General features: G+C 48.7%; 1 protein-coding gene across 15 annotated transcripts in view; it reads right to left on the reverse strand.

The window, feature by feature from the left end:
• Positions 1–23,707, reverse strand: part of MICAL2 (microtubule associated monooxygenase, calponin and LIM domain containing 2) — a 250,253-nt gene that overhangs the window by 133,893 nt on the left and 92,653 nt on the right. For all 15 annotated transcript variants that reach the window (XM_064365173.1, XM_021675159.2, XM_021675157.2 and 12 more), the window contains 10 exons: positions 22,662–22,869; positions 18,968–19,084; positions 17,517–17,618; positions 13,442–13,597; positions 9,966–10,066; positions 5,886–6,143; positions 4,263–4,378; positions 3,274–3,400; positions 2,511–2,601; positions 1,210–1,357 (listed from right to left, as the gene is read on the reverse strand). In XM_064365173.1, coding sequence (XP_064221243.1) covers positions 1,210–1,357; positions 2,511–2,601; positions 3,274–3,400; positions 4,263–4,378; positions 5,886–6,143; positions 9,966–10,066; positions 13,442–13,597; positions 17,517–17,618; positions 18,968–19,084; positions 22,662–22,869 — 1,424 coding nt within the window. The remainder of the gene's footprint in view (positions 1–1,209; positions 1,358–2,510; positions 2,602–3,273; positions 3,401–4,262; positions 4,379–5,885; positions 6,144–9,965; positions 10,067–13,441; positions 13,598–17,516; positions 17,619–18,967; positions 19,085–22,661; positions 22,870–23,707) is intronic.

Genomic DNA, 23,707 nt, shown 5'->3' on the forward strand with positions numbered 1-23,707 from the left:
GGCGGGCTGCGGGGAAGGAACAGTGACTCCCAACCCCTACCCCCAGTTCTCACCCCATCACCCCATTGGTCATGAAGTGACAAAATCAGACTCGGGCCATGATGACATAATTGCTGCCTGGGCTAAAACCATCAGAAAACGATTTAAACCTCTTGGGAAAATTCATGAGCTATTTTACTTTTAAATATATCCTTTTTTTAATTACAAAAGTAAAATGGGCATCTTGTAAAAAAAAAAATCAAGTTATATAGCATATAAAACTAAAAGGGAGCCCAGGTGCAGTGACTCAAGCCTGTAATCCCAGCACTTTGGGAGGCTGAGGCAAACGGATCACTTGAGCTCAGGAGTTCAACACCAGGCTGGCCAACATGGCAAAACCCCATTTCTACTAAAAATACAAAAATTAGCTGGGTGTGGTGGCGGCGACCTGTAATCCCAGCTACTCGGGAGGCTGACACAGGATAATCACTTGAACCTAGGAGGCGGAGGTTGCCATGAGCTGAGATAGGGTCACTGCATTCCAGCCTGGGCAACAGAGCAAGAGATTCCATCTTAAAAAGGAAAAAAAGAGGCGAGTCCATCCTCTTAAGGCAGCCTTGCTTCCTAAGGTACCAAATGATAGCCCTTGGGTAGGTTTCCTTCCAGCCTATTGTGGTAGATTTGCACCTGGTGGTGAAGTTATGCTGCTGCTGATTACATACAGATGCATCAAGCTTTGGCATCACAGTGTTTCCTCAAACATAACCTGATCTCCCCAATGCCCCTGCTGTTTTTTCTAATTTGCAGATGAAGAATCTAAAGCTCAGAGAAGGTAAGTGGCTTGCCCAAGGACACACAGCTTGTGGATCCGGATTTCAAACCTAATTCTGTAAAACCCTCAAACTAGTCCCTGGAATTAGGTCTGGCCCATAACTCCTCTCGAGGGTGGAGCTCCAATGTATGAATGCTCAAATTTCCGAAGAGTGTGGTAGTGGGGGAGTGGGGGGAGGTCAGTAAGAGTGCAATCACTAAGCCTGAGCCAATTTTTATTCTCACGTATTAGGAACACAGATCAATCAGTCAGTGCAAAGGGAAAAGAACAAATGTAAGAAAAAATTCAAATCGAAACACAAAAAGAGAAATATTGAACCAAGTCATGGAGATTCTGCACGCAGCAGAATGGCCTTGGCATCCCTTGTCTCCAGGGGCCAGCCTGGGCCCCAGACTCACATGAGCTCAGGCCGGAAGCGGTGGATGATGGCACACAGGGCCAAGCCGCTGCGCCAGGATGTGGTCAGGTCAGTGACGTTGACATGCTGGTAGCCCTCTGTCTGCTGCTGGCACCAGGTTAGGAGCTTGCTGGGCCGGATATCTGACTCTGCAAGTAGGAGAACGCAGGCAGTGAGACTCTGCAGGAATCTCAGACAGCCCAACCTGGATCCCCTCTCATTGCCACTGTGGCTAGTGACCAGCAAGAGTGGCCCCAAGGCAAGGGGCCAGGGCAGGGGGCCGTTGGCATGGGTGCAGCCCCCTAAGGACTGCTGCTTGGGGGCCTGATCAAGAGTGTGGCAGGAGGGGAGAGGAAGCATGTTCTCTTCCAGGAGAGTTCCTGAGACCCACTGTGTCTAGGTCCTGCCAATAACATGCTCATCTAGTGGGGAAGACAGTCGCAGAGGGGGTGACGATGACACAGGGCTGTGATGGAGGGAGAAGCAGGGGGCTGTGGGAGCACATAGCACATTTGCCTGAGTCTGCTTTGGGAGGGGAATTCTCAAAAAAAAAAAAAAATGTCATGGGGAGGTGCATTTGAGCTTGTTCTTTAAGAGCATCTCGGAACTTATCAGACGGAAGAGGTCATTCCAGGAGAACAGAAAGGGCTGTGGAGTGGCAAAGAATCTAGAAAAACCTGCTATGTTTGTGCAACAGTAAAATGGTTGATTATAGTAAGCGGTTTATTACAGCAGTGGGCACGTCATGGTGTGTGGACGGGATGGAGGAGTACAGCTGAGTCTGCCTAAGGAAGGAGAGGAGGCAAAGTCTGGACAGGCACAGGCAGCCAAAGAGGTCTCTAAGCAGGAGAGCATCCTGGGCTGAGCTGGGCGCTGGGAGTTCCTCACTGAACCATCCCTTCTTCCTGCGCTGAGCACCGGCCCTGTGCCCAGCACACTGCTAGGCCAGGACGATCGGGAAAAGGGTGAAATGCATTAAGCTCCTTATCTACTTATGGGGACGGGACCTCCATGCTGGAAACAACAGGAAAATAAGAACAAGTCCCAGTGAAATAATCCCCAGTTCACGTTTACTATGTGAAGCTCTCAACACATACTAGCTCCTTTCCTCCTCATAGTGATTCTGTGGGCAGGGGTTCTCTTGGTCTTACAGAGGAGGAAACTGGAGTACAAAGAGGAGAGGTGCCTGCCCACGGTCACACAGGTAAAAAGGGACAGAGCCAGGCTGGCTGCAGAGCCTGTGTCACCACGGTCACTGAGCAGGCCTCCTCCCCTCGAAGCCCTCCCAGGAGAGCCACTTACCCCTCCTGGAGAGGCTGACAGATCTCCTCACTGAGCCCAGTCTCTCGAGAGGGTAGCGGTCCAGCTCCTTAGTGATGTACAAATGCTTCACCTATGAGCAAGAGAGACAACATGCTTGCCCACCAGCTTTCCCCCAAATCCTAGTCTCAGGGCCCCTAAACTTGACCACCCCCAATTCAGTGCCTGCTACCATTTTCCTCTATTGCTGGGAGGCACGACCTTCAGCAAGGGAAACTGGCAACTTGAGTCATAGAGCAATGGGCCTCAATCCTCCACCCAAATGCAGACAAACTAAGTGGGAATGTGTGTAGCTAATTTGTGTGTATGTAATTAGCTAATTTTAAAAGTTCACACAATTTTCTGTTCTGTTGACCAAAGAGGTTGGGAGTTTGGTGGCTCTAAATCGGTGGAAGCAGAAATGGACTCCAGGACTATGGGTGGTGTGCAGAGAGCATATTTGGCCAAGTAGATTATTTGAGACAGGTAAGATCAGCAATGCATACTCATAGTGACAAATTAATATATGTAAATATATGCACATATGCATATATCTCTCTCCTCACATATGGGTTTTAGTTCTGTCCTGTGGGCTAGAAAGAATGCTGACTCTACTGGGGAGAGGAACTGGTCCCACCATTAGACCAGCAGGCCTTGGTGGCCTCTGTCCAGGGAATGGGCCAAAATTTTATGTGACCCCCTCCCCACTGCCTCTTCCCACTGTCCAGTGCAGAGTGATTCAGACAGGCCCCAGGGATGGACTTGCCTGATGGGGCCGGACACAGTGTGAGTTGAGGTTTGGGTACCGAGTCCCTGGGTCCAACGTGTACTGCTCAAAGTTCTTGTTGATGTTCTCCGGGGTTGTCTGAGGTAACAGCCGGTAGAGACTTTCCCTGGAGGGAGGCGGAGCCTGGAGGTCAGGGGTCACTTTTGCCACCTCAGGCCTTGTCCCCACCCTTCCCCTCTTCCCCCTTCCTCTGGCTCAAGGGCTTCCTGGACATGTTTGTCTAACCCTTCCCTGAAATGCCTGACACTCCTGGTTCTTGAGATCTGCGAAGTGGGGAGAAGGTCAAAGGGGCCAAGAGGAAAGGGGCGCTTGGGTGATGGGGATGCCAGGCTCCTCCCCCTGGGGAAGAGGGGCGGGATGCAGGGCTGGCAGCACAGTGGCCTGTGGTTTTGCCATAACTATGCTCAGCCACACTGCCTCCTGCAGCCTGCTCCCCATGGCCACAGGCTTCCACACCCAAGACTGTCAGAGGCCTGTTGCCGCCCGCCAGCCCTGACCTCCCCCCGTCCACCAGCTGTCACAGCCACGTGGCCAGCAGCAGGGGTCTGGGAGTAAGCCCAGGATCTCAGCAGTAGGAGAGGCCTGGAAAACCAGAGAATCCAACCCACATCCAGGACAGGAGACTCAGCACTGCCCTGGAAGATTCCCTTAAATAAACCTCTCTGGCTCTTGGGTGAATGAGCAATGTAGGGGAGCCCCAGCTGCAGGGCCAGCCAGGATGAAGATTTTTCTGTGGCATCCAGGGCTCAAGGTCCTGGCCCTTAGAGAAAGTCACTGTAAGAGTCAGATCATGATGAAGAAAGCATCCTTGGGCATGCTAATGATCAAATCAGGCCACATATGGGAAGGCAGAATAGAGGAGGCAGAGGCACCAGGTATATCCAGCAATCACCCGAGGGGTGATCTTTCCTCCTTTCCTGCCGGAGTGGCCCTGCCCCCCCATTAGGAACCCTGCTGTCAAAGCTCACCTTTCAGCCAGCAGCTCCAGGGGAGGGGTGCCCTGGTTCCAGTTCTTCACCATCCATGCCGTGTCAAAGGCTGCCAGGAAGCCACGGGCACAGCCTGTACCCATGGGCCAAAATGGCTGCAAAAGAAAACACGCAAAATTCCAGTTGATTCTGATGACTCCCAATCTACCATCTCATTGTACCCAGAACACACTGATTACCAGGACTGTGCGGGGCACTGGAGGGACAGAGAGGTGACAGAGCAGGGACACTGCTACCTATGAGGAGTCACCACAAGCTCAAATAACGGTAGCAGAGAGTCAGATGTAAAGAGTGCTATGATGCAAGCATAACAAAACTGCTTTAGGTCTCAGAAAAGGCGAGACAAATTCCCATCCTGGGAGAGGGAGATGGAAATCAGAATAAGCTTCTTGAGAGTTGCACTGGCCGGGTACAGTGGCTCATGACTGTAAACCCAGCACTTTGGGAGGCCGAGGCAGGCGGATCACCTGAGGCCACAAGTTCGAGACCAGCCTGGCCAACATAGTGAAACCCTGTCTCTACTAAAAAATACAAAAAATTAGCTGGGCTTGGTGGTGGGTGCCTATAATCCCAGCTACTCAGGAGGGTGAGACAGGAGAATGGCTTGAACGTGGAAAGAGGAGGTTGCAGTGAGCCGAGATCGCACCATTGCACTCCAGCCCAGGCAACAGTGTGACTCCATCTCAAAAAAAAAAAAAAAAAAAAAAAAAAGAGTTGCATTAAGCTGATCTTAACAAATGGATGGGATTCTGAACCTGATCTACTTGGGAATAGTATGGGCAAAGGCATGGTAGTTGGAAAATGCTGGCGCCTGATGGAAGAACAGCCGTCTGTTGTAGGTGTGACATAAAGCATGGGAGGAGGGGAGGGAGAAACCAAGCTGGGAAGGAGCTAATTATATACACACCAATTAGCTACAAATCCTGCTACACCCGAAGCAGGAAGGCTACTGAGGACTCAGCCACGGCTCTTAGGTCCGAGTCCATGCACAACGGTGCCCAAGGACCCAGTCAACCAAGCTAAGTGCTGAGTAATCTGCTCCCTGAGCATCCAAAGCATGGTTCGGAATTTGACTCTTAACTTGGAAAAAATACATAATCAGTGCTTACACTAAAGAGAAAAATTTCTCCTTTCTGAACACAGCCATTTAATCTAAGGGTCCTTGCATCTTTGCACACCTTGATTTTCTGGGAAGAATTTTCAGCAGGGAAGCTATGGATGGAAAGGAGACTTTGGGGACCATGCACCTCTCCTGCACCCTATGTGATCTCAAAAACCACGAAGGGCCACCCATACTCTCTGTGAAGGATGGCCCTTGTGGCCCAGGCCAGGGCTGCCTGATGCTGTACTTCATCAAAGAAGTCAGTACAAAAGAGCCAGGAGAGAGAAGAGAAAGCTCTCCTAACTACATAGAGGCGGAATAGGCTCCTCTGAAGGCAGCAACAGGACTAGCTCTAGGGCCGGGACAGGCTTGGCAGAGTCCTGCCAACTGGCTGGGAGCCTGTCCTCTCCCCACTGCAAAATAGCAGATAGTGCCTGCCAGGATATTAATGTGGGATCTGTCTCGCAGAGGAACGTGGGGGCTCCAAGCGTAGGTGGTACCTCAAGCAAGCTGTCACCCACGAGGGCCACAAGCAGCTGGTGCGCCTGCCGCTCCCGCACCAGGGCCGCGTTCTCTGAGGCATACATGGAGGTGAAGTCAAACATGGCCACGTCGGGCTGCCCATAGTGGTTCATGGCAAAGTCTAAGGATGGCAACTGGTAGTTGGTGGCAAAGTCTGCAGCTTCCCGGGCATAGGAGAGCAGGTTGTCTTGGTTCACATTCTCCGCACACAGCAGCATCTCTGTGTCGATGTAGTCCTGGGGAAGATCAAAACATGGTGCAGCAACCAGCAACCTCCCCCTCTAAAGGGCTAGCCTTCAGACCCACTTCTTGGCAAAAAAAAAAAAAAGGACTTGGAATGGGTCTACACAGTGAGGTGAATCAAAACAGAAATAGAAAAATCAGGGTCAAGGGAATAAAGAGGAAATAAATCAGCCAGCTGTGAGGGTTAACATGGTTGCGATTAAGCATCAAATTTGGCTTTGAGCTTCCTGGCTTCCAAGGCAAAAGGGAAATGTGATATGCCACAGAGCTTTCCTTATCAGAAAGAAGGAAGCATAGAAATTCCTCAGGGCAGGCAATTTTTTCCTGGCATTAAATTCTAAAAGATCTATCTCATGTAGGAATTTCAACAGAGTATGTTGAGAGTTGTAATGAACAGTACACTTGATAATGGTCTTGGAGCAAACAACAGGCCCATTTCATAGCACTGGTTCTCATGAGAACTTTCAGTACAATTACGAGACAAAGGAACCATCAGAAAGTGTGGTTTTATAATAAATTCAGCTAAGCTGATGTGATCAGATATGCCATGTTTAGCGGTCAAACAAGACCGGAAAAGAAAATGGGTACCCTCTCATGCTTTCTCTCCAGAATCAGTCACCCCTTTACTTGATGGGCTGAGGGCTCCCCAGAGCTTGGCTTTGGTTTTGGTGCTAATTGTTATGCTTCTCTAGTCAGGGGTGCAGAGCCCTGAGCTGCGAGGACTGGAAATCCATCCTGCAGGGACACTAGCAATGAACTACAGGATGTCAGGATCGAAGACAGCCGGCAAGGTTAGTGTATTCCTCGAGTCCAAGCTGCTCACCATGTGGCTAAAGAAACTAAAAGCCCACCCTTCTCAAAGGTGACACAAAAAGTACAGACACCTGGAGAGGGAGGGGACCAGTGTGTAACGTGAACACAGGCTTAGGGGTCAGGGAGAACCACGGGTCAAAGTCTACTTCTGCTGTTTACTGACTAAATCTGGGCAAGTTATTTAACTTTTCAGAGTCTCCGCTCTCTCTTTGTAAAAAGGGACTATCAAACCCTACATCACAGAGCCATGTGAGAGGATGGAATGAGTGTACACATGAAATCCCTAGCCCCATGTGGGAAGTGCTTGACGAATGGGAATTCCTGTCCCCTGTAATTCATGCTGGCCCCAGATGGCTTATGACGAAGTGTATCCTGGACCCAGCCAAAGCATCCTCAATCACAAAGGTCTTGACAGTCACAGAGTGCTGGATCTACAGCCAGAGTGACCCCTGTCTCAATTTTCTGAGTAGCCATGATTTCAAATATCCTGTTCTGGAAACTCATATTTCCACATCCAGACCACAACCCCCAAATTGCATCCAGCACTGGTCCAAGAGCTCTTTGTCAGGTCCTGGTGTCCGGGTTGAAGTTCCTGTTATTTGGTTCCTTTCTGATCCCTGTTACTATAGTCACATGATCACTTCTCTCTCTGGAGGCGTGGAGGTGAGATGGGGGAAGAGAGAAGGGAGAGGTCTCAAACACCCCTGCTCAAAACATGCCCCAAGCATCCCTAAGATGGAGTGGATGACACCACACAATGAAGACGGTGCCTGGCATGGGTGCCTCATGCAGGAGACTGAGGACCCAGCAATGGGAAGACACTAGGCTAGAGCTGGCTGGAAGACTACTGGCCTGCGGCTGCTGTGGGGTCTCTTAGTGGCTGGAGGGTCCCAGATGAGTGGGGGGATAGAATAAGGAGCATAACCATAGGGAGCGTAGAATCAGATGAGGACAAGGACAGGAGGACAGAATCCCAGCTCACACACGTGTAGGCCAGCAGAGGCAGGGGCCCAGGGAAGCCCTGGGATGGGACATCCTCCTTGTAGGGGAAGAGAAAGATGGACACAGCTCAGAGCCCAGAGGCACGGCTGCTTGAAGAGAAACTTGACTCTTCCTTCAGTAGCCATGGAAAGAAGCCCAGAGATCAGCTGGAATCGATGGGGAAGCAGGAAAACCTCTTGTCCGGAGGCCAGTCAGTCATTCAACAAACATTTACTCGGCACCTTCCGTGTGGCCATAGGGAGATGCGGATCCATGTAGGGAGAGGAAAACAGAAAACTTGTCATTTCCCCAGAGAGCAAGAGAAGAATGTAAATTTAAGTGGCTCAGGGAAGATGGGTCAGGAACTTGGCTGGACACCTGGAGGCTCAGGCTATAGCTCTTATTCCAATCAGGTGTCCAGCCTGTGGCCTCCAATTTCCTTCCCATCTTGTACCTTGAAGCTCCTCAGCACCAGCTCAGGAGCTGCTCCCAGGGGTCTCTGAAGGAGAAAGAAGGGCCTTGGTGAAGACAAGCATGGGCCTAGAGGGGCTTTGCCAACTGCCAGGGAAGCAAGTTGCCGTGAGCAACGTGTCGCTGCCTGGGCAAACACCCTGGGATGACCTGAGGGTGACCTTAGCATCCCAGGAGGCCAGGGTGCTCTGCCAGCACAACACAAAACCTGTCAAACTTTGCCTGCCTGCCTGCCTAGCCCCTCTTCTGCAAAGGTGCCCACTACCCCTACACCCCCGCATACCACAGTGGCCCTTCTCTATTCTGACAGAGTTTCAGACTAAGGCGGCAACTTCGGGAGGGATGCCTGTGAGGCAGAGGGAAGCAGGGGCTGCCGCCACTCCCAGACTGACAGCCAGCAGTGGGACACTGCTGAAGCCATTAGCCACCCATCTGCTGGCGTGCTCAGCCCACTTCGCCAAGCCCACATTCACAGCCTCCGTCCGCAACTCAGCCTCTCGGCAAAGACCTGAGGAAGTGGAGGAGGCCCTAGGGACGGCTGGGTTACTAACGCCACCCGGCCAGCTGCCAGCACACACAGGAGAGAAGATAGGCACATTCTTCTCTGACAGGCAGCGATGGATGGCCACCGTGCTGCCTGGGCTCCTGGCCGACACCCAGACAGCAGGCTGACCTTGGGCTGCGCGATCCTTGTCTTGAGGTTGCGGCAGCAGTGGTGACAACAGCAGCAACAACAGGGGCTCTGGAAGGGCTGCACACCTGACCGAAGAAGCTTCCAGTCAGGGGCCGCTACTCCATGTGTTTCTTCCTTCCAACACTGCCCTGTGTTTAAGCATGAAGTTGCAAAGCCACGAAGCAGAGGCCAGAGGCCAGCAGGTCAAAAAAGCCGGTATGCAAACAAGGCTGAGAAGTTACAGAGGGAATCTAGGAACCCACCATCGGCCAGGCACTGTGCCAGGCGCTCGGTATGTATCTTCTATTTGCTCCTTCTAAGAACCCTTCTAAGAAACTATCATTTCTCTTTTGTAGATGAGAAGACTGAGGTTCAGAAGGATGAACAGTTTGCTCACGGTCTGGAGTTGGTACGTGGCAGAGTCAAGATGCAGATGGAGTCTTTTTGCCTGCATGAATGGTGACCCTTCCCCCACACTGTGACAAGGGTCCACAGTGTGAAATTCACAAGTCAAAGCATGTTTATGTCTCATTAGGACAAGGAGCCCCCATCTGCCTACAAATGACGTGTGGCCTCCCAGAGAGGAGGCAAGGCTGGATGAGACTTGGGAAGGAAAAGACTCAGTCTATCCACATTAACACCTAGTAAAGGTCTCAAAGCAGCACACGCCCCTCTGCAGAAAATTCTCTGTGCATATTGGCAGGGACTCCTTTATCCACCACTCATGTAACACCAAGAGAAAGAAGGGTGTGAGTGGGTGGCACCTTCCCCTCTCTTCCCCTCGCTCAGTTTCTGGCAGGACTACATCTGCTTCACACCTGCTGATGCCATCAGCCCAGGTGGCGAAGTTGGGAAATCACAGCCAAGAGGTACGTACATTAATGATGACACCTTTGTCCAGCAGGCTCTGCTTCTTGGCTGTCATGACAAAATAGTGCGTGCAGTCCTTGTAGTAAACAATGTTCTCAAGATCTATGCCTGAAACGAGAAGCATTCACAGACTCAGTGTTACTTTCTCGGCACCAACTGTGCACCAGAAACTGTACTCTGCCTCATTATTGGTGTTGTTATTTATCTGCAGAATATTCATATTAGACCAGTTTTTAAGGCATACAAGGCTGGAAAAGATAAAACAGAGTATTAGAATCTACCCAAGTCACAGTAGCTAACTTCTATAGTTCCATTGAGGCATTACTCCTGTTAAAACTCACAATGGGGCCAGGTGTGGTGGCTCACATCTGTAATCCCAGCACTTTGGGAGGCCGAGGGGGGCGGATCACCTGAGGTCAGGAGTTCAAGACCAGCGTGGCCAACCTGGTAAACCTCATCTCTACTAAAAATACAAAAATTAGCTGAGCATGGTGGTGGGCACTTGTAATCCCAGCTACTCAGGAGGCTAAGGCAGGAGAATCACTTGAACCCAGGAGGCGGAGGTTGCAGTGAGGTGAGATCGTGCCATTGCACTCCAGCCTGAGCAACAGAGCAAGACTCTGTCTCAAAAAAAACACAAACAAAAAACCCAAAAAATAATATACAAAAAACTCACAACATCTGTAGGATGTAGGAGTTGTGGGCCAGTATTTATAAGTTAGATCCATATAATTGTGCAGAAAAGCCAAGTGCCGGCTATGGCCACTGAAGCTGTCCACTGTGCCCTCTGTGTGGCCACAGCTGCATAGAGCTGAGGGAATTCTCCAATGACTATGCCAAGGAATATTTCTACATTTCCCTGCTTATATGTGAAAACCCAAGTGCAGTGGTGGAAACAACTCAGGTGAGAAGGCTGGGCTGTATCTTATTGTGCTTTCCACCAATCACAGACATTTCACACACTAAGCTCCTGCATTTCAAACCATGCTGTGCAATGAGAGCTTAGCTCCATGGTTCTCAAAGGGAGGTCCCCGGCCAACAGCATCAGCATCACTTGAGAACATATTAGAAATTAGAAATGCAAATTATCAGGTTCCTTCTCCAGACCTACTGAATCAGAAACCCTGGAAATGGGCCAGCACGCTGTGTTTTAACAAGCTCTAGGTGATGATGCCAATTCACACTCAAGTTTGAGGCTGACAGGCTTATTTGAAGGGAGAGAAAGGAACAGACACATGGCGACATATCAGCATTTAACACAAGGCGTGCTGGGTAACCATAGGAACACCTTCATTACAGTGAAATAGGAAACAGCCATCAACGCCGAGGGCCCCTGGGAGAATCAAGAAGTTCACAGCTGTCACTGTGTGAGGGCACTGTTGTGAAACAATGGTGGAAGGTGAAAACCACAGCAAAGTTTAAAGGAAGTTCACTGAAACGTGGAAAAACACACTCCAGGTCCTGCTCTCATTTATTTTTAGTGGCTTGAATTTTTAGGGAAAGGGAAGGTTGAAGGATTCTCAAATCATTCCAAAAGACATCACAGGCTGGCAGGAAATATTCAAGCTTTTAATGAAATAATGCAATGGGGGTGAAACTCGGAGGGCCATGCAGTGGGTGCACACCCTCCTGGCCGGTGAGAGGCACAATCTCGCTCAATAACTAATGCCATTCCTAGAAAATCACCTTGGCTGAGTGCAGGGGCTCACACCTATAATCCCAGCACTTTGGGAGGCTGAGGCGGGGCAGATAACCTGAGGTCAGGAGTTCAAGACCAGACTGACCAACATGGTGAAACCCCATCTCTACTAAAAATACAAAAAATTAGCTAGGCGTGGTGGAGCATGCCTGTAATCCCAGCTACTTGGGAGGCTGAGGCAGGAGAATCGCTTGAATCCAGAAGGCGGAGGTTGCGGTGAGCCGAGATCGCGCCATTGCACTCCAGCCTGGGGACAAGAGCGAAACTCCGTCTCAAAAACAAAAAAAAAAGATCGTAAAGAAATAGTTTCACAGAAGCAGTATCATCTGTAACGTTAAATAATTGGAAGGCTTAAATTAGAGGTCAGCAAGTTTTTTTGTGTGTGTGTGACGGACCAGCTAGGAACTATTTCTGGCCTGTGGGTCATATGGTCTCTTTCACGACCTCTTATGGTGGAAGCAGCCATGGAGAGTAATGTAAAGAAATGGGCATGGTTGGATGCCAATCAGCCTTTATTGATGGATACTGAAATTTGAATTTTAAATAATATTCATGTGTCACAAAATATTCTTTTGATGGTTTTCTTCAGCCTCTATATAAAACCATTCTTAGCTCAATGGCAATATGGAACCATGTGGCCAGTCATAGTTTGCTAATCCCTGGTTTCAGTGCTCAGGCAATGACAATACATCAATTTAATGAGATATTCCACAGTCCCTAAAAGTGACCACCAGGAGAACGATGTGTGGAACGTGACGCTGAATGAGAAAAGCTGAATAAAGAGTGTGGATACCGTGATTCAAGCTACAGTCATGTAACAAGCAAGCACGCCCGTGGAAAATTATGGAAAAGGAGTAGGTGAGTCTGACGACTATTCCCGTGTGAGGTGATCAGACTGTGAATGATTTATTGTCCATATAAAGATTTGATTTCATGTTGTTACACTGCTTTTCAAGGAGAAATACGTGTTTTTAATCAGGTTAAAAAGAAAGGAAAAATATGTGGAATTTACTTAACTGGAGACAGACGACTTACCCCCCTTTCCCCTCACCCTGTTTTTTTTTCTCTACTGTCCCTGTTACCACCTGATGCGTCACTGATTTATTTGTGTATTGACTGTCTATTCCCATAGAATATAAGCCCAGGAGGGAGGGATTTTGTTCTGCACACTGCTCATTCTCAAGCTCTAGAACAGCATCTGGCACATAGTAGGCATTCAATCAATATTAGTTGAGTGAATGAATCAATATTCCTATCCTCTAGGCCCATGGCGGGGTGACAACTGGTGCCAGTACAGGTCACATTCCTGGGCATACCCAGACGTTCCACAGCACAAAAGCACCTGGGCCCCTTTAGGAACCGTCCATAGGTTACTGGCTCCCTCCTCAGCATTCCCTAAATATCATGCTGACCTCAGCTACAGTACCAGCCACCTGCCTTAGGAGGGTTTATGCAGAGATCCCTTAATGGACAGAGAGCTGCTGTGACAGGAATCGTGTCAGCCTCCACTTTGTACTGCACAACACTGAGAATTGGCATGTAATGAGCACTCAGTCAATGTCCGCTAGCTTCTTTCATGTACAACTTCTAGAACATTCCTTCAAGAATCTCTCTTGTCTCAGAAGGAGTCCTGTCCGTTGTTATCACTATCCTAGGGAAATCTCTGCTTCCACCCAATCAGAGTGAGTCCCTCCAGGCCCAAGAGCCCAGAAAGCCAGGACACGCCTCTGCACACTTTAGAAGCTGAGACGTTGGCCTGATTGGGAGAAAGGTGAAGTTCCCACCTGTTTCTTCTTTAAGGTCCTGAAAAAATTTCTGATTGAAGATGAAAGCCACACCACTAATCTCTTCCACCTTGGCCTCCGCTGTGCTGTTTCTGTTTATGAAGTTGGCAGTGATGGCAATCGCCAGCTTCCCACGGAATTCTTTTCTTCTGAACCCTGCATGAGGAGAAGGGAAAAAGCGGGTCTATCTTCTGGATTTGGTGTGAAAACCGGAAATGGTTATTGGGAGAGCTGTTCCCAGATGCCTCTCAGGCCAGCGAAACCAGGATTCTGGATCTCTAGAGGACAGGAGCATGCAGAAATGCCAAGGTTTGCTCCCAAAGCCTTTAAAAGTCAGTGGGACGTTGTCCTTTTCTAAAATCGATAGGACCCGATTAGGCTTCAACAAACAAAAGCCCACAGCAATCCTTCCCAACAGGGCGCACCCTTTTAAGGATGTGTCAAGCACTGTTGCTAGATACACTCATGAGAGACCCACATGAACTTTGAATTTATAGGATTAAAACTACTGTCTTAGCATGTCTCATGATTCCTCCCCCCGCCCTGCCCCAACCCCCTTGAAAAGTAGATTACATTGAATTCCTGCAGGACAGGGATTCTAACAGATTTTCTTTGCATCTCCAATTTTCTGGGTTGTATTATGTCCCCGCAACACACACACACACACAAATTCATGTGTTGAAGTCCTAACCCCAGTACCTCAGTGTGTGAACCAATTGGAAATAGCATCATTGCAGGTGTCATTAGCTAAGATGAGGTCACGCTGGAGTAGGGTGGGGCCCTCCTTACTCCAATATGACTGGTGTCCTTTGGAAAGGGGAAAATAGTGCACCAGTTCCGAGTAACTGGCACTTAGTACATCTGCAATACATGTGTAAATGAACAGATGGAATTCTAACTCTCATTTTTTTGTTTTTGAGACAGGGTCTCACTCTGTTACCCAGGCTGGAGTGCAGTGGTGCCAATCATGGCTCACTGCAGCCTCAACCTCCCAGGCTCAAGCAATCCTCCCTCCCACTTTGGCCGGCAAGTAGCTGGGACAACAGGCATGTACCACCATGCTGGCTTATTTATTTTAACTGTTTGTGGAGACAGGGTTTCATCATGTTGCCCAGGCTTAGCGCTCTAATTCTTGTTTTCCATGATTTACATTAAAATTGCTCTTGAATGGTAGTGCCATGGAGGACCCCAGCAGGTGGTATGGGGTAAACACACCGACAGCAATAACTGAAGCATACCTTTAGAATGACCCTGTGTGGCTGATGCCCCTGAATGTGTGTTCTGAGCTAGGGAATCCAGGAGTGGCCAAACCTTGTCTATAAGGGACATCTGAGCTCCTGGCCCTTCCTGTGGAACACGGACCATACAGGGGGATCGAGGCCCTGAGTTCTGGGTTGAATGAAGCTTGCCAGGTAGAGGGGGTTAAGTGAAAATGCTGTATACACTGCACGCTGTTTGCAAGCCGTTGTGGTTTTCCTGCCCAGGCTGCCACCACTGGGCTGTGAGGTTGTGCTGTACAGCCACTGGACCAAAATTATTTATTTCTGTAGGTAAGGCGGGTCTCTTGTCCAGCCCACCGCCACTGGACTCTCCCCTGTGAGTCCCTAATAAAACCCATGTCTCCTTTGCTGGCTCTGGGTCTCTTTTTTGGCCTCTGGAACTTGGTACCTCCCCTATTGAGGTTAATAGGGGTTCTGCACAACAGATGGTCACTTTCCAAGAGCGTGTCTCCCTCCTAGTCCCCCATCTTGCTGGCATCTGACCCTTCCTGAGTGCCCCTGCCCCAGGCATGCTGTGTACTTTGTGTAACGCCAGGTGCCTGTCATGCAGGTGCAGACCTCCAGACATCACCTCTCCTCAGCCACCTTCCGGAAGGCTCTGCACATCTGCTCACCATGTACTCCAGCCTCATGCTGATTCTCAATCATCTCTGTCAAAAATCCCTGTTAGTGACAACCTTGGGTTTCTATTCAATAGCCCTCCTCTAAGTTGTCCTTCATTAGACCTTTGTCAAAAGGGTCAGAAATGGCCATGATTCTCATCTAGCATTTCTTAGCTGGGGGTGATTTTGTTCCCAGGGGCCACTTGGTGAAGCGTGGAGACATATGGTTGTCATACCTGGGGGTGCTCCCAGTGTCTGCGGGGGCAGAGGCCAAGGATGCTGCTAAACACCCTACAATGCACAGGGCGGTCTCTGTGACAAAGAATGGTGTGGCCCCAGACTTCAGCAGTGTTGACACTGAGAAGCGCTGCTCTAGTTTATGCATTTGGGCCTGAGTAGCTCAAATGGCTCCATCACTTCCCACCCTTCTTTCTGTGTTCATGAAATGCCCAACTATACCCAGGCTGACAGTGGGTCCTGGATACTCAAATACTCTTTTTTTTTTTTTTTTTGAGCCAGTTTCACTCTGTTGCCAGGCTGCTGGAGTGCAGTGGCATGATCTCGGCTCACTGCAACCTCTGCCTCCCAGTTTCAAACGATTTTCCTACCTCAGTCTCCCAAGTAGCTGGGACTACAGGCACCCACCACCACGTCTAGCTAATTTTTATCTTATTTAATTTATTTATTTATTGAGACGGGGTTTCACCATGTTGGCTAGGATGGTCTCGATCTCTTGACCTCGTGATCTGCCTGCCTCAGCCTCCCAAAGTGCTGGGATTACAGGTTTGAGCCACCGCACCTGGCCTCAAATATTCTAACTTACACTTTTAACAAGTGTGCAAATTCCAACAATACTGCATCCAAGTTGGCAGCTTGAGCATTCCCTGTCAGAGATTGATGACCAATGGTTGGGGAGGTGGGTATGGAAGGGGAAAGGAGAGTGGCAAACAGCCTTGGGTATGTGGCAGATGGGAAGGTCCTGAGCCAGGTGGCCCACTGAGTTTTCTAAGATCAGCCCTGTTTTAGGGAGCATGTCCCATTCCCAGAGTGATGTGTCCTCTCAGTCAGGCATCTGCAGCCTGTGGCTCGTGAGGGGGCAAGTTCAAAAAGCAGAACTGCCCTAATCTAAGAGATGCCACTTGGGGCCACGTTGTTTACAACCCATGGTCTCAAATTAGCACGGTTAGTATCAATGAGTACAGCCTGTGGATGGATCAGTCTTGGTGTTGGAGTGGAGGGGACGGAAGCATTGCCTGACAATGGTGTTTCTCTCACAACCTGACAGGATCTTACCCCATGAAAGATACTATGCTTCAGCTTTAGAACTCAGAGAAGTGTGGCTTTATACCTTGACAGTTTGGCAAGACGTACCTGCCTGCCCAGCAGTGGGTGTGCTTAAAAGTTACAAAAAGAGGTGAGTTCTTCCTTCAAGTAAAAGTAATAATACACTTGAAAGTAAGTGAATACTATTAATAGTATAAAAATGTTTATCTTAGCTGAAGTAAGTATGAAAGTGCTCAGCACTGGCCGGGCGCGGTGGCTCACACCTATAATCCCAGCACTTTGGGAGGCTGAGACAGGCAGATCACGAGGTCAAGAGATCAAGACCACCCTGGCCAACATGGTGAAACCCCATCTCTACTAAAAATACAAAAATTAGCTGGGCATGGTGGTGTAGGCCTGTAATCCCAGCTACTCGGAAGGCTGAGGTGGGAGAATCGCTCGAACCCGGGAGGCGGAAGTTGCAGTGAGCCGAGATCGCACCACTGCACTCCAGCCTGGGCAACAGAGCGAGACTTCATCTCAAGAAAAAAGGAAGTGCTCAGCACCATGGCTGGCACAACAGGAGGCACTCCACAATGGATGTTGATGTTTTCCCCCGTGGCACTTTTTATAAAACATTTCCACATACTAGTCCTTTCCCAGCCCACGTAACAACACTTTGAGAGGGTTCTGCAACCCACATCTTACAGTTGAGAAAACCGAGGTTCAGCTGGAATGAGATGGCTGCCCCCAACCGCCCATCCCACAGGAGGATGGGCTGCTCTACCTCAAGACGGACAGGACTGTCTGCCCTCCTATCAAGACCTCCATCCAGCTCTGGCATCTGCATCTTACCCACTTTCTCCAACTCTTCCCCAATGCACCCTCTCCCGTTCCCATCCCGATTCCCACTCCAAGAAGAGTCTTCACCTTCCAGGGTGTTCCTGCGGCCGTCGGCACCAATGATGACGTCAAACTCAAACTCTGACAGAGAGTGGTCTGCAGGGAGAAATTCTGCCCGCCAGCCAATTTCTACCAGGACAGAGAAATGAGATGAGTTGGCAGAGAGTGGTGGGAAGGGAATGATTATATCCCCTGTGTGGTGGCTGTGAGAAATGGACAGTGCAGCCAGGTCTGTGCGTCCCAGAGTGAGCCTCCAGGGGAAAGGTCTAGAGCAGTCCAGATTCACTCTCTAATCTGGTTTCCTCCAACTTGAGTGTCAGTTCAATCCAGGATGAAGTAAACCAGCAACACCAAATCCATGCCGGGTTTTGCTGGCCTCTGCTAGGAGTCTAGCCTCAAAGGTCCGTAAACTACTCTCATTTGCACGTTATTTTTCTCAACAGAGTCCACCACCTTCTCTTCACACTCTCCCATATTCTTCAGTGCCTCTCATTGCTAAACAGACCCAAAAAGATGTGTAGGGTATAAGGAAACCAGTTTTAATTTCTATTTCATGCTCAAAATGTTCTGTAGTACAGTATACTGTCTTTTATTTTAAAAAATTCAGGTGAAGCCTGAATAATTAAGATTTAATGTCACTAGAGGTCTGGAAAAGGTCAAGAGTACACAGTTCCTGAATGCCAAATAGTGAATGCTGTCCTGCTACAAAAGCTAACTAAAGCCTCCCACAAATTCTCAAATATTCTGGACAGAGGACAGGAGAAATCAGAAATGTACCCTAGGTGAGAAACTGCAAGGTCTCTGACACTAAGCTGGTCCCAAACTCAAAGCCCTTCCAAGGCAGTAGATGACTTTGATAATAAGTGAGATGCACAGGCATCGTGAACAAACTCTTTGACCATGGTGTGTGTAAGGGATAAGAATTTAAACAAACATACTAAAAGGAAAAAGAGAAACATTAAGATCTGCCTATACAAGCGAATATCATAGTTTATAAATGACACCTCGGTATGGTTAAAAGTGTTGTATACCAGATAACATCTTGGACCTTATTTCACAGTTGCTCTAGAAGCTTCACTTTGCTGGATTTTAAAATGTTCCAGGGGTACAAGTGCATCCACATATCTGTGCGTGAAATACACACAGCTTGTAGAACACGTGAATGAACTTCACCAAACAACCAAATCTATGTCTTCTATCCTACTTATTGATTAGATTTCCTTTACCAAAGTAGCACCCCCTTGGGACAGGGTAACCAAATTATAGGTTTAATGGCTTAATCATAAATCCCCTTGGAGCCAAAGAGCAAAGCTAAAGTCATAGCAATGGTCAAAAGCAGCAAAATATCCTTCACTGGAGTTATGCCAACCAGCTCCCAATAAGAATAACTCTTACAGAAACAGCCTCTGCAAGCAGCAAATGGGATTTCTATTTTGTAGTATCTGCTTTCCAGGCAGAAAAGGATAATTATACTGTACTTTGATTTTCTTGATCTTCAGGAGGCTCTAGAACCTTCACAAACTCCACATTCACATGGATTTCAACTCCCAGCATCAGGGCCACCTTGAATAGAATGAGCTGTAGTTGGCGAATACCTGTTGGGCAGGAAGGAGAGAGGAACTGTCACAGCAATGCCTGACACCACCTCTATGCAGAATGCTACATAGTCGCTGCCGCTCGGTGACCTTTGAGCACAGCAGTATACCATTGTGGAGTCGGATTATGCACCAAGCACTCTGTGTTTTCTCACCTTACTCTTACAGTGGTCCTTTGGAACCATTATTATCCTCATTCTGTAGATGAGAAATTGAGGCTCAACAAGGTTAAGTGACTTGCTCAGGCAACACGGAGCAAAACTAGAATGTAGACCCACGTCTGTCCTCTTTCTAGACCCTGTTCTAGCGCTACATGATGCTATAACAAGGGAGGCTCTGTCTTTCCAGCCTCCTTCCCCAGCTGGGCTCTGGGTTCAATGAGATGAAGATGGAAAGAGGAGTAGGCAAAGAGAGAATAAAGGGCCTTAGTGAAGTCCATGATCAGTGACTCATTACATGGGGCCCATGCCTCAGCTCCTAAACATGCAGTGGTGAGGACTGGTTAGGAAATTCTCCCCACAAAGCGTCACGGTTCCCCATCTCCCACCCACCCTTCAAAACTCCCTCAGCGAGTGGAATCTCATTTCCCTGTTTTATCTCCTGCCATTCAGCACAAACAGATATGCCTCCAAATAATTTTCTGCAGAGTGAGAAGTTTTAAACTTTCTGTGGGCCCTTCTGTATTTGGTGGGCTGGACTCATTTAGCATTTGTTGAGCATCTATACTATGCCAGGTGCCATGCTAGGCACAGGAGATAAGGAAGACATCTTCTAATGGAGGGAACAGAGGTAAACAGAATGGGGCGAGACATGGTGGTGGGGGAGGGTGGCAGTGTTAGAACAGGGTCTTCATGAGGGTTCTGGAAGCCAAGAGAGGAGGGACCAAGAATATCGACTCCCACAGAGAGATGAAGGGCTGTGAAGGTGACAAGAGGCCAGTGAACTTGGGGTTAGGAAACTTTTGAAGACTTTTCATGAAAATCTCTTTAGCACAGTGGTGGGGAAGACAGCAGACTGTGACAGAAGGAGCTTTGAATGGAAAATGTAGACCAAGTCTACGCCTTTCTTTCTAGAATAAATACCTTATGGCAAGGGAAGGTAGCAGGGCAACAACAGAGGGCTGGAGGTCCAGCGTGAGGGGAGGAGCAGGAAGACTCGGTGACAGGGCAGGGGGACAGGCAGGAAGCCAGAGGGACTGGAACTGGAAAGGAGGTGCCGGCTGTGATTTGGCATGGGGCATGAGGAAGGAATGGGTGCTGGGGCACAGGAGAGAAGCAGGCCCAGACCGGGAGTGCTTCCTCTTCCCCCAGCACAGGAGGGAGGCTCTGCTAGGAATGAGGTCATCATGCTGGAGGTTTAGAATGGCCACAGTGGGAACTGGAGGAGAATGTTAACAGAGACATGGAGAACCGCTGAGTAGTGCTGAGTATGATGACGCAGCTGGGGCTAGAGATGTGGCTGGGCTCAACCAAACCCAATCAACTGGGCATAAAGAGCCCAGTCCACCTCCTACCATGAACCACTCTTCCAGAGGAGGCCTGGCCTCTCCTTCTAGTCCTGAGGTTCCTACTCAGTCTGGTTCCAGCACACAGTAGGTGCTTAATAAATTCTCCTTTCTTGCAAGTACTGGAGCTACTCTTGACAATGATCATTCTGATTGTCTCAATGTTATTTTGAGAGTCCCACTGGCAATACGGGATGCTGAAGTACTTCCAAGGACCAGGCGTTAAATGAAAGCCCCATCAATGAGGACAGAGAATCCTGACCAGGAAGCCAGCCCAACAAGCCCAGGACCCCACAAGGCTTTCTGGTACCCAGCTCTGCCTCCCAAGAGAACTTGATGAGAAAGTGGTGCTCAATACAGCGGTTCTAAATTGGTAACCAACACACATTCTTCTGTGGGTAGGAGAGCACATCTTGAAAGCTGACACTGCAGCTCTCTAAGCAAATCCAAATTTCCACTGGACTCCTGGAATTTTCTCATCTCCAAGTGGGAATAAACTCTGGGGCCACAGCTGGTAAATTCTCCTGCGTCTGAATAAATTATACCCTATGTGACTGATAATTCTCTCCAGTTGTTCCCGCCCAAGCTGCATTCCTTTTTCCCATCAATTCTTGTCCTCATAAGAACATGGCTCTCAGGGCCCTCCTCCCACCACCCCCACTGAGAAACACTGGCTGGGAGAAAGCAGCTCTGGATTCTGAAGTCTGGGGACCATGGCTGCTTCTCGCTCACTGTACAACATGGGCTGCAAAGCATTTTTCCTGAGCACTTACTATGTGCTAGGCATAGTGATAAGTTCATCACAAACCTGACCTCATTTAATCCTCTCAGCAGTTCTAGGAGACAGAGATTAATCACACTTTACAGGAGATAAAATTGAGGCTTGAAGGGGGTACGGGCTTTGCCCCAAGTCAGACAGAAATGGAAGAGACATATTTTGGACGCAAATCTGTTCAGACTCTTGAGCTTTCCCCATAGTGTTAACCTCCCTTTCATGGGTCACTATTGCTATACAATCATCCCTAAGTATCTGCTGGAGATTAGTTCCAGGACTCCTGAGTATACCAAAATCCATGCATATTTAAGTCCTATGTTTGCCCCTGTGGAATTCAAGTATACAAAACATCAGCTTTCTATAGAGGTGGGTTTTACAACCTGCAGGTGTTTGGATGAAAAAAACCCATGTATAAGTGGACCCTTGCAGTTCAAACCTGTGTTGTTCAAGGGTCAGCTGCATATAAAACAGCTAAGGACCACTGCAAAGCTGCAAGGAGGGAGGCTGCCTTTCCCAAAGGCTGTCTGCAGAAACCCAGCCCTGAGAGTTCCAGACTTGAGGAACATCAGAGCAGAAGGGCCTCGGCACTCATCTTGCCCTACGTAAGCATTCAGCGATGCCCAGGACCTGGAGTCCACGTTGTCTATTTTCTGTCCTATTCTGGCTGAAGCCCCATCATGATGTTCTCTTTCTTTTTAAAGGTCAGATTTTTAAAATCTTGGTATGGAACCCATCAGGAAACAAGGATCCAATTGTTTCATTCCTCTGCTCTAAAACCTGCCATGGCTCTCCAGCACCACCAGCACAATGTCCAAACTCCTTTGCATGGAGGGTCTTGACTATCTGGCCTATTAATGGTTTTGTGTAGCCCCTTCCTCCAAACTTCTTTAGCAAGTGTGACTAGCCCTATTAAAGCACATTATTACCAACAACATCTCAGTGTGCTCCTTCAGGGTGCAGACTATGCTATTTACCGCTGCCTCTGTTTTTCTATTTCACTCATTCATCCAACAGACGTTTATCAAGCACCTGCTATGAGTCAAGCACTCTTTCCTGTCCTGGAGATATTCTGGTGATTAAGGCAAGCTGCAGTCCCTGACCTCATGCTCACAGCCTGCCGGGGGATAGCCCAGGGCCCAAGGCACAAAGCCGGCCTTTTACTAGATGTCTGTTAGTCCAATATATGGTGCCCCCAGGGACTAAGACAGACAGGCTGGGGACTCCTAGACATGGAGAGACATGTCCCACCCAGGGTCAGTCCCCTCCCTTCCTGGGATATCACCATAGACTCCACTCACTGATATGGTCGATGGAGCCAGCACAGAACTTCCCATAGAACTTCTTGGCTCCCAGGCCCCGAAGGTCATGGATGGTGAAAGGCCAGAGGTGTAGCACATTGTTCCTGGAGAAGGTGTCCCTCTTCTCCACCACGACCACTTTGGCTCCCAGGTAGGCAAGTTCAATGGCAGTGCGCAAGCCACAGGGTCCTCCCCCAACGATGAGACACTGCAGAGGTGAGAGAGGAAAGAGACTCTGAGAAACCTCTAGCATCACAGACACGAACCCCCAGTCAGCAGGGAAACTGAGGTGCAAATCCCAATCGACCTGAACCAACCAGCAAGTGCAAACTATGTACCTGTTAGGGCCTGTCATTCATCCACCCAATGTACCTTACCTGTGCGCCTGCCATGCACCAACCACTACACCAAGCCCTGTGAGGAGTACAGAGGGAAAGGGACTTGGGGAGGAGTCACAGTAAGATGCACGTGAGGTTCAGAGTTAAAGTGAACTGGGTTTCAGTCCCAGCTCCAGCATTTGACCACTTAGCTGCCTTATCTGTGTGGGTCTTCTACTCTCCTCGTAAGGTTATTGTAAATAAGATCACTTTAAAAGCATATGGTACATCTTCATGGTCTTGAATTAGGTAATAGCATCTTAGACATAACAGGAAAAGCACAAACAACTAAAGAAAAAATTGACAAATTGGATTTTAAAATTAAAACTTGGTGCTTCCAAGGCCACTATCAAGAAAGTGAAAAGACAACCACACAGAAGGGAGAAAATAGTTACAAATCATATATCTGATAAAGAACTTGTATCCAAAATATATAAAGGATGTTCACAACTCAGTAATAAAAATACAAATAGCCCCAGTAAAGACTGGGCAAAGGATCTGAATAGATAGTTCTTCAGAGAAGATAAAGAAATGTCACTAAGTACATGAAAAGATGCTCAACCCCATTTGCCATCAGGGAAATGCAAATTAAAGCCACAGTGAGAAATCACTTCACATCCACTAGGATGGCTTCGATGAAAAAGAGAACAGCAAGTGTGGGTGAGGATA

This window comes from Aotus nancymaae, unplaced genomic scaffold (genome assembly GCF_030222135.1).
Source record: "Aotus nancymaae isolate 86718 unplaced genomic scaffold, 86718_ANA_hifiasm-v0.15.2.pri h1tg000059l, whole genome shotgun sequence".
NCBI classification, from domain to species: domain Eukaryota; kingdom Metazoa; phylum Chordata; class Mammalia; order Primates; family Aotidae; genus Aotus; species Aotus nancymaae.